At 35.2% G+C, this 17,813-nt stretch overlaps 1 protein-coding gene across 1 annotated transcript in view; it reads right to left on the minus strand.

Moving 5' to 3' along the window:
• The window catches only part of LOC144238404 (putative ATP-dependent RNA helicase DDX60), a 100,775-nt gene that overhangs the window by 64,077 nt on the left and 18,885 nt on the right, over positions 1–17,813 (minus strand). Inside the window, exons 9-13 of the mRNA XM_077772231.1 lie at positions 11,012–11,153; positions 9,907–10,062; positions 6,877–6,982; positions 6,059–6,174; positions 4,152–4,312 (exon numbers count right to left, since the gene is read on the minus strand). Of these exons, the coding sequence (XP_077628357.1) occupies positions 4,152–4,312; positions 6,059–6,174; positions 6,877–6,982; positions 9,907–10,062; positions 11,012–11,153 (681 nt within the window). The remainder of the gene's footprint in view (positions 1–4,151; positions 4,313–6,058; positions 6,175–6,876; positions 6,983–9,906; positions 10,063–11,011; positions 11,154–17,813) is intronic.

Genomic DNA, 17,813 nt, shown 5'->3' on the forward strand with positions numbered 1-17,813 from the left:
ATGATTTAATGGTTCATGAATTTGAGCCCCACATCCCACCCTGTGCTGACAGTTCAGAGACTGGAGCCTGCTTTGGATTCTGTGTCTCCCTCTCTGCCCCTTCCCTTCTCATTCTCTGTTTCTCTCTCTCTCTCTCTCTCTCTGTCAGAAATAGACATTTTTAAAAAATCAAATTGGAGAATTGTGTTGACAAGAAAATTCTGATAAACCTTCTACTACTCTGGTTAGTCATGATTAATATCTAAACATTGCCTATAATAAAGTCAATATTGTCATACTTTCTCAATACTTAATTCTAATCAATATTATTTGAGGCGTCTCAATGTTTTCATCTATCAGATGCATGGTCTTGGGTTAGCTCAGCATGGTTCTTTCTCAATAAGATAAGGGTGACCCTGGCATTTTGCCATGCACAATTCTTATTGTATCTTGAATATGCAGACTTACTGAACAGTTGTTAGAAAGGCACACTTATGCAGTGCTGAGGGTGTTTAGTTACAATGAGAGAATTTATTTAATTACTAATAATGTAAAAAAATGGGACTGTCCTCCAGTCTTCCTACCTTATCATATGTAATAAGAATTTTTGCAAACTCTCTATTTTATAACATCTCTCAAAAAATCGAAAATGCATATCACCTTCTTGGTAGCTCTGAGTGAAAGAGGAAAAGTTGTAATTGGATGAGCTCATTAACAATAAAATTGGCTATGAAAATATAAAGAAAGTTGTCACCACAAGGAGAAACACAATGATCACTTACCCGGACTTGAAGAGGCTACTTTTTGACTATTAAAATAAAAGCACCNTTTTTAAAAAATTTAAAATATTTAAAGTGTACATCGTGGTGGTTTAATATACGTATACATTGTATAAGAATTCCCTCCATTGGGTTAATTAAACCATCCATTACCTCACATATTTATCTTTGGGGGGGGTGAGAACATTTAAAATCTACTGTCTTAGCAAATTTCACTGATCAACTACAGCCACTATATTTTATATTAGCTCCTCAGACATTCATTATACAGCTAAAAGTTTGTATCCTTTTCCCAACCTCTACCTATTGCTGCTAGTCAGTCTGTGACAACCATTTTTCTATTCTCTGCTTCTAATGAATTTAACCTTTTTCTTTTTTTTTTTTTTATTTCACATATAAGTGATGATATGCAATATTTATCTTTCTCTGTCAGGTTTACTTCACTCAGCAATGCCGGGTTTATCCATGTTGTCACAAATGGCAAGAACTCCTTCTTATGGCGGAATATCTTCTTTTGTGTATGAATATACCACATCCTCTTTATCCAATCATCCCTTGATGAATGTTTACACTGTTTCCACATCTTGGCTATTGCAAGTAATGCTGCCATGAAGATGGAAGTGCAGAGATCTCTTCTATGGTCTGTTTTCATTTCCTTTGATATATACCCAGAAGTGGATTGGTAGTTCCTATGGTAGTTCTATTTTTAATTTTTTTAGTAACCTCCATATTGTTTTCAGAGTAGCTGCACCATTTACATTTCTACACACAGGAAACAAGAGTTCCCTGTTCTCCAAATGCTTGCCAACACTTGTTACCTCCTGTCTTTTCCATGACAGCTATTCTGATAGGTCTGAGATGACATTTCATTGCGGTTTTGACTTGCATTTCCCTGATGATTGGTGATGTTGAGCACCTTTTCATTTACCTGTTGGCCATTCATATATCTTCTTTGAAAAAAATTCTTTTTAGTACTCAGCCCATTTTTAATAGGACTGTTTTGCTATTAATATGTTCTTTATATATTTTAGACATTAACTCCTTATTAGATACATATTTTGCAAATATCTTCTCCCATAGAGTAGACTGCCTTTTCATTTCACTGATGGTTTCCTTTGCCATACAGAAGCTTTTTAGTTTGATGTATACTCACTTATTTATTTTTGCTTCTGTTACCTTTGCTTTTGATGTCAAATAAAAAAAAATCATTGCTAAGAGCAATGCCAAGGCACTTATTCCATTTTCTTCTAGGAGTTTTATGGTTTTAGGTCTTTCATTCAAGTCTTTGAGTTGATTTTTGTGTATGATGTATGGTAGGAGTCTAGTTTCATTCTTTTGCAGGTGGATGTTGAATTTTCCCAACACCATTTATTAAACTGTCTTTCCCCCCATTATATATTCTAGCCTACTTTTTCTTGAAACAATCATGTATGTGTGGGGTTATTTTTGGCTCTCTATTATGTTCTACTGATCTATGTGTCTGTTTTTGTGCCAGTATCATGTTTTGTAGTATATCTTGAAATCTAGTATTGTGATACTTCCAGTTTTGTTCATCTTTATCAAGATTGCTTTGACTATTTGGAGTCCTTTGTGGTTCCATGAAAATTTTAGGATTATTTCTTCAAGTTCTGTGGAAAATATTGTTGGTAGTTTGATAGGGTATGCATTAAATCTGTAGATTGCTTTGGGTAGTATGGACATTTTGACAATAATTCTTCTAATCAACGAGCATGAAGTGTCTTTCCATTTTTTTGTCACTTTCAATTTCTTTCCTTGATGTTTTATAGTTTTCAGAACACAGGTCTTTTACCTCTTTGGTAAAATTTATTTCTAGATATTTTAATGCAATTGTAAATGAAATTATTATCTTAATTTCTCTTTCTGCTAGTGTTTTATTTGTGTATAGAAACATAACAGATTTGTGTTTATTAATTTTGTATACTAAAACTTTACTGAATTCATTCAGTAAAGTAAAAGTATTTTGGTGAAGTCTTTAGAGATTTTATATATAATTTACCATCTGCGAATGGTGAAAGTTTTACCTCTTCCTTACTGATTTGGAGGCCTTTTATTTCTTTTTCTTGCTTAATTGCTCTAACTAGGGTTTCCAGTACTATTATGAATAAAAGTGGTGAGGGAGGCATCCTTGTCTTGTTTCTTATCTTAAAGAAAATGCTTTCAGGTTTTCACCTTTATCATTATGTAATGACTTTCTTTGTTTCTCATTACAGTCTTTGCCTTAAAGTCTATTTTCTCTAAATTAAATATAGCCACCCCTGAATTATTTGGTTTCTATTTGCATGTAGTATCTTTTTCCATCCCTCTACTTTCAGTCAGTGTGTATCTTTAAAGCTGAAGTTAGTCAAGTCTCTTTCAGACAGCATATAGTAGGGTCTTTTATCATTATTAGTATTAGTATTAGTGTTCACTCAGCCACTTTATGTCTTTTGATTAGCTAATTTAGGCCATTTACATTTAAATTAACTATTAATAGGTATTGACTTACTATTGCCACTAATTTTTTTTCTGGCTTTGTTCTTCTCTTTTCTCTTCCTTTGTGATCTGAAAGTTTTCTATAGTATAATGCTTAGGGTCTGTTCACTGCTTTTAAAGTATGCAAATCAGCCTCTTTCAGAGAAAGATAGGGAATGAGTATTTCAGTCTGCTGCCTCTGTCCTGAGCCCTGGGAAGATAGGCAGACTAAAGTCTTGTAGATCTTGTGGATGCAAGCTTTGTTGGCATTTCAAAGTTAGATGTTTTAGGGAGGCTCATTCCTCAGGTAGAACTCCAAAGTTGGAGTGTCAGACCAACAATCTAGTCCCAACCCATTCCTTCTGAGAGAAAAATTGAGACTTCTGAGTTCTCTCCCAAGCGTACATCTCTGCATCAGTGGAGGGGTTTTGGCAACAGTGTGTCTCAGCCTCTTCTACCTGTTTCATTGTGGGTTTTTTCTCATCGGTCCAAGGTGTAGGAGTTATTTCTCTAGTTTTTGGATTACCTTCAGGGAGAATTCTTCTGTATGTGTCTGTAAATTCATTGTGTCTATGAGAGGAAATGACTTCAAGAAACTCCTATATCGTCATTGTAGACCAGAACTCCCAAAGAACTATATTTTTAATTTTACTTCTACATTTCTAAATCCAAAGCTTTAGTAATGTAATATCTTATATTCATTTTCAAATATATATATATTTTATTATGTACAGAGGATCATATATAACCTTTTATATGGAGGCTAGACTTTCTTAGCAAGTCAATAAAATAATGTAAGTGATCATATATAAAAAGAAAAAGCACAGTATGGAAAGGAACTACCGAAGGAACTGAACAAATATCAAGTTAAGAAAAGACCCAAAAAATGTTTTGAAATGTGATAGAATTAAAAGAACCTACGTGTGCCTTTTTGTTCTTGGGTACACTGAAATTCCTCTTGGGCTTGACAGCTTGAGTTACAACAGTTTTTGGAGAGACTGATTCTAATGAACTCCCATAAAATCGTTGAAAAACATGATACTTCTGCAGAGACCTAAGAACACGAGGATCCCTACATTTTTCTGAAAAAAAAAAAAAAAAGACTTGAAATGTAAAACTATTATATTTTTTCAATAGCATTCTCACTAATTCTTCATGCCATCCCACCCACACATGTATTTGTTAGTTTGGAATAGTAATTTAGTCTGATTTACTTTTGTTAAAGAGGTTAATCATAAGTCAGGCTAATTTTTGTCTATGGAATAATTCCTTACCTTACTTAAAGGACAGAAGTGACAAAACACTCTTTCACTATCTACCTCCCAAATATCAGGATGCTACAAAGAATGACAGATTGTAGGTATTACCTCTGTTATGTGCTCTGTGAATGAGTTTAAGAAGAAAGTAGAGGCAAAATCTAGAAGATATCCATCTTAGATATTCTGGCTTCTGGCATCAGGTGATAGGAAAATTCTTACTCCAAACTATAGCCACAGAGCCAAGAGCTTGGCAGCTGAAAAATACTTTCACTATGGAAAACTCCATGACATAGGAAATCCCAACAATCAAGTTATGACTTGCTCCCACACCCAAAGCAAGCTACCATTTAGGGAATAATTAAGCTGGTTAATTTTTCTATGTCTATATCTACATATATCAAATTAAACCGCTTTGAAAAGCGGTTTAATCCAAAGACCCCCCTCACATCTTTCAGGATCTTAGTAGCTGTTTATACAAGCACGTTGATAAGTACTTCATATGAGCAAGTTTACCATGCACAGTCCTCAGTTCTTCTGTAAGTTTTGTCAGCTAGAAGGAGGGTGGAGGTAAGCATCGGGATGGACAAAGATGAGATGAAGACAACGGATGAACCAATGAGAAAAGATCCCTAATTCAATCTCCGTTGATCTACTGTTAGTGGTTTCATGAGCCTCTTTTTACAGTTCTAACCATCCTGAGCATCAAGCACATAAAAAGCTGATACTTGGTACATATAATCAACTGGGTGATGTGAGAGTAGCTGAAATTGCTTGGAAGACTATGGCCTTGGTATTTTGAACTTCAAGGAATACACAGATATCTTGGTTAATATCTGTGGAATAATAATTCATCTGTGGAATAATAAAATATGGAAATAACCATATTTCTTTAAAATGGCTTCTAATTATTGTGGGGACAAATGCAACTTTGGTTCACTTCCTTGGATATCTGCAGATCTGTGTACCTATGACTATTAGTAAACAGAGTGAGATTTCTTCATGACCATCTTTATGATCATATACCTAAATACCTTGTAGACTATTACTATTCAAGAAATATAATTTGTGAGGTGCCTGGGTGGCTCAGTAGGTTACGTTTCTGACTCTTGATTTCAGCTCAGGTCATGATCTCACAGTTGTGAAATCAAGCCCTGAGTCTGCTTAAGATTCTGTCTCTGCCTCTCATTCTGCCTTTCCCCCAGTTGCATACACGCGCATATGAGCTCTCTCTCAAAAAAAATTAAATTAAAAAAAAGAAATGTAACTAGTGGCTCATGATAATTTTTCATTACAAATAAAAAGCAGAGAGTGAAATTGATTTTAAATTTTTTTAATGTTTATTTATTTTTGAGAGAGAGACAGAGCATGAGCGGGGAACGGGCAGAGAGAGAGGGAGACACAGAATCCGAAGGAGGCCCCAGGCTTCTGAGCTGTCAGCAAAGAGCCTAACAAGGGGCTCGAAATAACAAACCAAGAGATCATGACCTGAGCTAAAATCAGACGCTTAACTGACTGAGCTACCCAGGTGCCCCTGATTTTAATTTATTCCACCAGAGTCTCAGAACTCACCATCATATTGACACTTTGTCCTGTCATAATCATCACTAAGCGGTCTATGAGAATGCCAATGCACAAGTTCATCAAATTCTTTTTGTTTAACCAGTGAAGTTACAGTAGGATCATCGCTATGAAACAAAAAGATATATATGCATATTTTAAATTTCATACTTCCAAACAGAACACAGCAAAGATTTCATTTTATAATATTTTTTAAAAATCACAGCTACCTTTCCTCTTCCTGTGAGATGATGCAGGTGTTGGAATCCAAAAAGCAGTTTGTTAAGTGCTTAAAAACCCAGATCTACCCCACATCTCTAACAGTATCAACAACATCAACAAATATTCATTAGTTAATCCATTGTTTAAAAACATCAGCTGGAGTACTTTTTAAAAAATTTTTATTTATGTAGTTTGAGAGACAGAAAGAGAGCTGCATGTGTGCGCACGCATTGGCAAGGGAGGGCAGAAAGTGGGAGGGAGAGAAAGAATCCCAAGCAGGCTCTGCACAGCCCGCATAGTCAGTTGCAAGGCTTGATCTTACCAACTGTGAGATCATGACCTGAGCCAAAATTAAGAAGTCAAACACTTGACCAACTGGGCCACCCAGGCAACCCCCAGCTGGACTAATCCTACTCTAAGATTAAAACCATGTTGATTTTAACCTAGTTAAGATCAAAGACACTGATAAATTTGCTATTAAACTCATTAGGTATTACAAACACATACTGCATCTAATATATTCCATTTTATCTGTTGCACTTCATAGAATCTTTAATGAGTAAATCATCTATCCACCCAACTATTTGTACAGACATTTTTGTTTTTACCTCTTTAATAAAGGCAAATTTTTCAAAATGTCACCAACAAACTTATCAAGCAATTCACAAGACATAGGAATAAAACCCAAATTAGGAATCTTTTCCTTGGAGGTATCTGTAAACAAGTAAAAAAAAAAAATTAAGACAATGTCAAATGTGAAACTTTCATACAGGAATATTATATATCATTTTCGAAAACATTACATTAAAAAGCATTTTTCATTGCTTTTATTTGCATTTATCAATTCCAGACCTTCCCATAAAGCTATTACCCACATTAAAACATTTTGGAACATAGCAGAGTATAATGAAATAGGTAGCATTTAGGCACGTAGGTAGGTAGGTAGAAAAATACCTGTGTCCTACTTATTCCTTTTATTATCCCCTATTATAAGGAATTTGAATATAGGACTCTCACTCAGATATATACTCTATAAATACTTTTAAGAAAATTAAATAAAAAAGAAGTTAGGAGAAAATATATAGATAATAACAAAATTTGATATCATTACAGTATTTTCTTACATGCTCTTTGATATCCATACATAGATGTATCTATGTATATATGTATTTGTACATATACACATACACCTGATAGATACCGTACATATCACATACATCCTATATATAATATTTGGCTAACAAATGTTTTTTTTATTAATATCTGCCTCATAATTCTTGATAACCTGCTATTGCTGTGCCCATTATCCCCTTGGTGTTCACTGTTCCTGTGTTTGCCTAACATCTTCCTCCTGCAAGTCTCTGCAACTCTTTGCCTGAATACTTTTCTTCTTACAGCCATATGAAGAAGGCCAGAAGTACTAAGTCTTCAGTGCCCCGGAGATAGCCTTCAGCCAAAATTGTGACAAGAGTTTCAGGGTAAATATTCCAGGCTCTTCAGGTGAGTCATCTCGGAGGTTGTTTAACACTATTCTAAGATTCTCAGTAAAATCTACCTGTAGTTGCCCACAGTAGAAACCAGTAGCATGTCCTACAATGGTTTTGTTCTCTTCCTGATCTTACCTAACCACTCCCTTATTTGATCTTTCTGGGATCAATAAATTACTTGCCCTCAAGAGTGTGTATCTGGTAAAGGGTGCCTGGGTAGCTCAGTGGTTGAGCGTCCAATTTCAGCTCAGGTCACGATTCCACAGTTCATGGGTTTGAGCCCTGCTTTGAGCTCTGTGATGACAGCCTGGAGCTTGCTTTAGATTCTCTGTCTCCCTCTCACTCTGCCCATTCCCCACGTGCACTCTGTTGCTCTCTTGAAAAAAAAAAAACACTTAAAATTTAAAAAAAATTTTAAGAGTCTTTGGTGAAACTCATCTGGCATTAATGTATATATATTCTTCCCCCTATTTGGAAATATATTAACACATCCCAAATTCCCAATAGCTTTCNCTCTTAAAATTTTTTTGAGTCTTTGGTGAAACTCATCTGGACATAAATGTATATATATTCTTCCCCCTATTTGGAAATATATTAACACATCCCAAATTCCCAATAGCTTTCCTTCACATATTCCTTAGGGGAAACTTTTATTCTTCCTGAATTCATCATGTGGAAATACCTTTCATGATGCTATGATGGATAAATTAGTTTTTGTATTTCTAACAATTTTGAATTATTTCTTCATTCTTAAATGATATTTTAAGAATTATTTGTAATTTCACTATATTCTGATCTCCATCATTGTTATAGGGAAGTCCATTATACACTAATTTTTGTTATTTAACTATTGTTCTTTTATTTTTTTGTATTCTCTAATTTTACTATATTGTATCCAGTGTGTATATTTACCTATGAGTGTGTATGTGCATATGTTTAATTTACCCCACTTGGGATTCATCATACATCCTCATATGTGCAATTCTTATCTTTCATCAATCCAGGCAATACCCAGCCAGATCTCTTCAAATATTGTCTACCCTACATTGGTTCATTCTTTCCTTCTGAATCTCCAAGTGAAGGAAAGGCTTGACTTCTTTGTTATATCTTCTTTATTGACATATCTTTTATATTGTTTCCTCTCTTATTTATTTTTTCTTAAGTTTTTCCAGCATAAAGCTGTAACTGTTGTATAACATTGTGTAAGCTTAAGATGTATAACATATAACCATATAACCATATAATATGGTCATCTCTACTTTTAACTGTAATTCTTTTGATCTGTTTCCAGTTTACTCATTCCCTTCAGCAATATCCAATCTTTTTAACCTAACCATTAACAATATTTTCATTTCTGCAACTTTGGTTACTTTATTTCCCATGTTTCAAATTTCATATTTTATTTTTTAAGCATTTTAAATACACAGATAGTATATTCTACTTTTGATAATTACAAAATATGAAGTTCTAGCTCTGTAGATTATTGTTTCTCATAGCAGCTTATTTCCTGTCACTTTATAAATTTGTATTTGTACTTATATTTGGCAGAGTATGAGTAAAATCTGTATCCTATAAAACCAGGCCTTATGATATTTTCTGTCTACAGAGAATGCACTAGATTCTTCTGATCACCTTAATTATCTGGCTTACAATTATCTTGACCCTACTAACTTGGTCATTGAAACCCCAGATTCTTGGGGAAATGGACTTATAATTAGAAATTATCAGAGTAATTTATTTTGAATTACCTAGAGATCAGTCTCTCCCTTTATTTTTAGCTCCTGGAATTTCGCTTCTATTTTTTTGAGCCTAGCTGTGATAATACAAAAAGATGTTTGGTGTGTCTGACCAGCATTTCAATTGTTTCCCAAAAGAGATTTTCACCTAATCAATACTGCCATATTGATAGAAATGAAAGCCACATATAACTGTTTTTTTTTAAACTGGCAACAATTAGTTATGAGCAAAACATAGAACTCTTTAAAATTATACTCACAGCACATCACCCCAATGATACAGTGAAAGGTAACTTATTATTAAAATGCTTAGTGCCAGAAAACAATTTAGGCCTGCAGCATTTAGTTAGTGGTGCATTCAAGACATTTTCAGAGATTTGAACTCTCATTTCAAATTAATTTAGAGATTTATTACCTTTGATTGGCGAGGGATTCTTTTCAAGAAAAGAAAGTTTTGTTGTTCTCAGAGGAAATGGCTTTCCAACAGAAAACTTTCCGACCAACTTTGACACAGTATTCCAGAGATGTTCATAATCCTTCATAATGGCATCCCCCAAATTCAAATGTAGACCTATATAATATTTAAAAGTACTAAATATTAAAAGTAATTCCTATATACACAGAAGCACACATTTTGACTAAATTCATAGAGTTCTGAAATAATTCTCAAACAGTGAAATTTTCACTGAGTTCCACACTATACCTAAATGAATATGGTCCCTAATGAGACTATAGATTTTTGAATTATCTTGTTTTCCCATAGTTAAGATTACAACTGTCTTAACTAACAATAACCGTGAATATCAATTTGATAAGGTTAGGAAAAGATTATGCTACATATAACTTTTACAACCAATAAAACTGAATAAAGCTTATATGTCAGAGATGAGAAAATTTGTAGAGGGTTGCTAAATTTAAATACAGTTAACTCATTCCAATGTTTGCAAGGTGTAGGAACCAAATTCTAGAGGTCAAAGAAGTTTCAATAATGTTCAGTGGGTTATAGCTCTCTTAAAACATGTTTTATTTTTCTCTGGCTATTAAAAAACAGGAGAAAATTGATTCTAAGAAAATAATTCAAAGAAACAAAAATAAATTTTAATTTTTAAATTTTTTCCAAATATATAAATCAGCTTTATCTTTGGAAAAAAGTTAAAATTCCCTAAATATTTCATACGAATAGGTTGATTATATCAACTAGAGTAAATATTTTTAAATGTTATTCATATATTTAAGTGAAAAATTCAACTGTTAAAATTATCTAGAAAGGCCAAATACCCAAACACATATTTTTTTCTAAGAATACTTGTGGAGCATATTAAGTTAAAATTTTAAAAAATATAACATTCACTCTGATTGCAACTAAATAAACTTAAATGCATGTATAAACAAAGATTGGAAGGAAAATAATTGCTATGTTATATGTTGGACATATAGGAAAATTATTTTGAAGTTTCAAATCCTTTATAATGTTTATCTCTGGATGAAAATACAGTTATTATAAGATATTAAGATGATACCTTCAACATCTTCATTTTCATAGTAAAAAGCAATATTCTTCAACAAAAGCTCATCACTTAAGTCAGACAGGTGAATTAAATTCAGATTCCAAAATTCAAAAATGTTTATATTACTTAGGATGAAATATTCACACCACTTTTTCTGAAAATTAGAAATAAAAACAGGTCATTGACAATTGCTATATTAGCAATAAACTATACTTCAACTTCAAGCACATCAATAATCCAACGAAAGGCAAGTTGGAAACATTCTTCCAATTCTTATTAGTGTAAGAACTTTTAGGCTGGATAATGATCAATGCTTTATATCTAAAAAGACTGGATCATAAAATAAAATCAAACTGACCAAAAAATCAATTCAGCACCATTCTTTATTCTCAATCATAGAAATCTGTGTTTGACTCAATACAATATTTTTCTCACACTAATCCACAGATATAGTCCCGATGTTACAGAAATACTTTTGGTTTCAAATGCGCATCTGTTCTTTACTAAGGTTTTAGTGTTTTCCAATTTTACTTTCAGTTCAAAAGTGGATTTAAAATATAGCATTTGATTGTGCAGGGAGAGATGCTGAATCCTTGAAACTCAAAGATTCCCTTCCATCTACTTTGGTGTGTTCCTGTGGAGTTTATGGTAGTGAGGCTAACCTCATGACTAACAAGCAGAATGTTTTCACTGGCCACCTGAGTTCAGAGTTTAGAAGACATGAGTAGACAACCTCAGCAAATGAAAGCCTAGTCATCTTTTCAGTCAATGATAGTGTTTGGGGAATAAAGTTCAGCAGGGGGAAAACCAAGTCTTCTCTGCTCCACATTCCCTCAAGGATAAAACCAAATACTTTCCAAATGTGAACAATTTATTGATCTCTATTGATGTGGAAATTAAACCCAGCATTATCCAATAGAAATGTAACATGGGCAAAGAGCATATATCATTCTAAATTTTCTAGAAGTCACATTTAAAAAAAACAAGCAAAATTAATTTATTGATCTAATACAACATATCCAAAATGTTATCATTTCAATGTGTAATCAATGTAAAAATATTAACAGAATAGTTATGTTCTTCATACTAAATTCTTTTAAAATCTGGTGTTTCTTTTATGCTTAGAACACATCTCAATTCACATTTCAAATGCTCAATTTATACTTGTGGCTGTAGGCTACTGCTTTGAACAACCTAGCTTCGACCACATAAGTTAGGGAGCCTGCCCAAGGTTCATGAGAAGTCATAAATATCAAAGTAGGAGCCTCCTACCTATAGTGTGGTTTAAACAATAAGAAAACACTAAAGAGCCATAGAGCGGTTCTCAAACTTCAGCATAAGCCTCACCTGGAAAGATTTTCAGATAAAACACAGATTACTAGGCATCACCCCCAGAGACTGATTCAGTAGTTCTGGAGTAGAGCCTAAGAATCTACATTCCTAACATGTTCCCAGGTGATGCTGATACTGTTTGTCAAGGGAACCATACTTGGGAAACCACTGTCACGTAAGGTTCATCCCATGCAAATCTTTTCACATAATACTACTGAGTAAACAGTAATGTGTAAAAATAGTATAGCCAATATTTCTCATGATTTACACTTCATAGAGGAAGTGCCTCCATGTGGTCTCCAAGTGTCAAGATCTGAGTAAACATAAAACTCTCCCTTCAGTTTGCTTAGTTGCTTTCCCCAGAGGCCTCGGAATATGCCTTTCATTGTGAACATTTCAGAGGCTACCTGAATTTACACTTGCAGCCACTGGGTGCTACCAAAATGAAGCATGGAGAATAGAAAAACACAGAGGGATGTTTGACTATGGGATAATCAGCTGTTTCCCCACATCAAGAGAGCAGAGATGGTGGGAAGGGCACAGATTTGGAGGCTGGAGAGAGATGACGTTAGCCCCAACTTGATCACTCAGTTGTGCTAATGGGCCACTTAGCCTTTCCGAGCCCAAGTTTTTCATTTGTAAAATGAGGATATAAGAGGAATACTATTATTATTATATCTTAATGGGGTAATATAGGTAAAGTACACACATAAATCTGGTGCAAAACAACTAGCAGCTATTCCTATCTTGCCCAGCAATCCATGCCATCCTAATTAAACAACGATGCTTTCTACCAACTAAACCACAATGTCCTGCAGAACCATCTTAGAACATTCGACAAATTAGAAAGACTTCGTAATACCCTTTTCACCTCATGACCATTGTCCATTAAAAAAAAAATTGTTAACTCTATAAATGAGGGGCGCCTGGGTGGCTCAGGTGGGTAAGCATGCAATGCTTGATTTTGGCTCAAGTCATGATCTCACAGTTCTTGAGATCAAGTCCCCTGTGGGGCTGTGTGCTGACAGCATGGAGTCTGCTTGGGATTCTTTCTCTCTCTCTCTCTCTCTCTCTCTCAAAATAAATAAATAAATCTTTAAAAAATACCTGGAGGAAAGTTCCCCAATGGAACTTAAGATATAGGAAAATATTTTCTCTCCCAGCATCAGCAGAACCATAGTATTGTGTCCACTACAACACAAAAAACCTTTTAACACTTCTCTTAGATCAGTTGTAAATGTCCACAAATACAAACTTAGATAAACAATCACTATATCTTTCTGTTTCTTAACTTTAATTGTTGATCCTATATCCTTTATGCTATTTTAATAAATATAATCTAAGCACTACGAAGTAAAAATAGTCCAATTCAATTACTTCCTAGTCACACTCAGATCAATTCCCTTCATGAGTCTTCTCTGCATCTCCCATACCAGGCTTCGACAGGAGTGTTTACACTCATTTCAGTAAAAAAGAAAACAAAAGAGGAGGGGTGCCCACCACGCAGTATGGCTGTCTCCAGTTATACCTCACTCCGCAGTATTCTACACAGGCAATAGATGCAGGTCTCTTGAATATAGATTAAATGACCAGAGGCCATACGCTGGCCTCCAGCTGATTCCATGGAGCTCATAGTCTACTGAAACACAGTCCTCAACTTTAGAGGGTTATTTTCCATGTCATTGCCCTCTTAAATCCCCTCATCTGGCTTCTGAGAACTCTGAAGAATCACAGGTTCTCCTTCCCTCTTGATCAACTAGCATGAGCCCACAGGAACTTTCAGATGCCTTCTGTCAGGAAGCACAGGGACCATCTCCCACACTTTCATGCCTAGACAACACACTGCATTTTCCAGACAAGTTTCCTGGCACATACAGCCACAGGTATCCTAGGTAAGGCTAGCTTTCTCCGTTTGTATCCTGGGAACTAATGTCTTTATGCACAGACCCCTGAAACTTTAGGAAGATTCTATCATGCCTTTCCCACCCCACTCATGGTGATTCTCTTCATTTATTCTCCAACTCTCTCCCCCTTCTCAGCCCATGGACACTTTATGAGGGAGGTGTGGTAGGGGCAGAAGATGGTAATTGTCTTTTTCAATAATATTTGTTATACACAGACCAATAATTATTGTTATTTCAAAAAGCAGGAAATTTGACTTTTTTCCCTAATCCCTAAAATAAGGGCACATGACAGTCTAACTGGAGATCAGGGTTGTAAGGTAGGAGGTTATGCAGAAAATAACTTGTTACAGGAGTTTTCCACCTGATCGAATTCAGGGAGTTCATGAACTTGGCTCAGAAAATTGTATTTTTATTTTTGCTAGCTTATGACAAAAATCTGTATTTTCAATTATAAACCGAGATGACATATATCATATTCTTAGGCAGTAGCTGGGATTTTGGCACCAGTAGACATAACAGATATTCTCACATTATATTACAAGTGCTTCAAACATTTAGAGATATTGTTTATACTTAGCATACATTGAAAGTATGGTAGTTGTTTGATTGTCTCATGGGGTAACAAAGAAGCATATTACTCCATCACAAATGTATATTTTAATATGTTTACAAGTGTATTTGAATATAACTGACTTCCTTATAATCCTAAATACCTTACTTTATGCATTTATATTATTTAGAGGAAAGGAGAATTCCCTTCATAGAACTCATCGATAGCCATAGGGACCCCCAGAAAAAAAAAAAGGGTTAAGAACTCCTAAATGATTCTTTTCCGGGCATTCTGACACACTTGTTTGCCGAGGATGGGAAAGTGAGCAGCGAGGGACATGGATGCAAATTCTGATTCTTTGGTAATATGACTCCCCTTGCAATCACAATAGATAAAAGCTGATCATCCTCCCACATACAGTTTTACCTCAGGATTGAAAAGTCAAGGTCATGTTTTCAATATTCACCAACTCATCACTTCCAAACTATTTTTTTACCCTATTCTATAAAATCCTGCCTTCCATCTGTCTTGTACTATTCAGAAGTCCTCCCCATCACGTTCATTTAGCAAATTCCTTGCTCACTCCCCCCTCACTTAATAATGATTTTTTTCACACCTGGCTCACATTCTTTCTCTCTCTCCATCTTAACAACACCATGTATAACCTTACCCTCCAAACAGATAATTACTGCAACATTTCTTATATCCAGTGACCCCTCACCACTTTCTTTTTCATATTCTCCTGGACACAGCCAGGACCTTGCCATTACCAAAACCTACTCTCCCTCTCTGTCCAGGTTTGTGCTCCTCTAAGAAGCAGACCTTGAGACTCAAATTCAAGTAATACAGTTTATTTGGGAGTGATTGCAAGAAAAACCAGCCGGGGAATACAGAACTGAGACACGAAAGAAAAGAAACCAGTGAAGGTTACACTATCCAACCCATGACCACTGAGGACTACTGGAACTTAATTCCCCCGGGGAATTCTGGGAGATGGTGTAGAATACATTTCAGAGTTATCTCAATCTGTATACAAGGAAGCTGGGGTCTTCACCTACCAACTCTTCATCTGTCATTGGTGGAGGGCATGAGAAGCATAAGTACCCCAGCATTTTAGATTAAGAAAATAAAACGTTCAGGCAGAGAGCTGCAGACATTTATAGAAAGGTGGAAAAGTAGATGAATGGGAGACATCGATAAGGAAAGAACAATAGTGTTTGCCACACTCCCTGATAAATACTTCCTCACTCCCACCTGTTAACCCATGCCTTTAACTTTGTGTAATGATCATTCACACTTCTTTATTGATCACATCAGGACCTCCAGTTGGACAGCTCTTCTACTTTCTCCTTATCCAATAGAGTCCATTTGATTTGTCTCCATGAAACTTTGTTTTCTAATCTAACATTTTCACTACCTACTTGCGAAGATACTAAAATCTCTTTTCCTTTTTTCTTTTCCATCAAACTGTATAGATCCACAAATAGCTTTTTTGTGCCTAAATTATCTTGTTCCTTTTTTCCATACCATCCAACCAGTTGCTTTCCTTGTGCCTATGCCCATGTTGTTGAGTCTACTGGAAAAAGAAAATCATACAATAACACATACTGATGCCACTATAATTGTTTTGTCAAAAACTTTAAATAAGCCTTCAAAAGTGCAAGGCAGAACAGAATGGTTACCTCTTTGTTTCTCAGTAGAGTTTACTCCCCTAAGATCCCCAATAAATATTTCCAAAATATTTCCTGGTTCTTCAACTTCTGGGTTTGCTTCCTTGCCACAACATTCAGCATATGACTTTTTCTCCTACTTCACAAAGAAAATTAAACCAGCACATAGGTACAAAGTTATCCTCCAACTTCATCACAGCCAATGTTGCACTGTTCTTTCCTTATTGTCTCCTAGAAGAACAGCAATATCTCTCCCTCTGTGTAAGAACGTACTCTAGATCCTATCCTCTCTCACCTTACTTTCCTTGTATTTTCATCCTATGCTCTTAATTTTTATGGTTAGCATTTAAACATGCTCAATCTTTGCCATTTTAGAAATATCCCTAATTGACTCACTTTTCTATCCATTTGTATCCTGTGTCACTTCCCTTATTCTCCACCTCTTACATGTAAACTTATTTTCACCTTTATTTTCTCCCTTCCACTCACTACTGAACCCACTCTACCATAGGTTTTTGCTTCTCTGCATTAATATGTCTCTCAATTAAAATCAACAGTGAGTCCTATGTCATTACACCCAAAGTATTATTTTCAGTCCTCAACCTCCATAGCATTTGGTACTATTACCACAACCACCTTTTAAAAAGCCCAGTTCCTTTGACCTTCACAACAATCTACTGTCTCAGCTTTCTGCTCTATTCATCAAAGCAGCTCCTCCTCAGTGCCTCTTGCTAGTGTCTCAATCTATCCCTAACCATTTAGTATTGGAGTATCTCAGGTCTCTGTCCTAGGCCCTCCTGTCTTTCTCAAAATAATTTTATCCACCACCATGGCATTAATTAACATCCATAGGTTAGTGATTCCCAATTCTTTACCTCCAACTTATTCCACTCCGCTAAGTGCCAAACCAGTATTTCAAATTGTCTACTAGATATCTCCACTAGAATATTTCACTGGCATCTTAAACTCAATACTTCCAAAACTGAATTCATGATCTTCCTCCACAATTATACTTCATACAATGACATTGTCCCTACAAATGCTCCAGCCAGAGATCTGGGGTCACTCGACTCCTCCCTCTCCCTTATGCTCACACTAAACTTGTTAAAGTTTATACTTCAAATAATTCTTGAAATTGTCTACTGCTATTCATCCCTACTTACCAGTCTCTAATATCATTAACACGTATATGAACTGAGGTAACAGTCATCTAAATGGTTCCCCCAAATCCAATTTTACCTCTGCAATGCACTCTCCACACTGCAAGCCAAAGAAATTTTTTTTAACTGAAAGTGTCATTCATCTGCTTAAAATCATTCAATTGGTCTCACTGTGCTTACGACCAAGTTAAATCTCCA

The sequence above is a fragment of the Crocuta crocuta genome, unplaced genomic scaffold (genome assembly GCF_008692635.1).
Source record: "Crocuta crocuta isolate KB4526 unplaced genomic scaffold, BGI_CrCroc_1.0 scaffold429, whole genome shotgun sequence".
Classification (NCBI taxonomy): Eukaryota; Metazoa; Chordata; class Mammalia; order Carnivora; family Hyaenidae; genus Crocuta; species Crocuta crocuta.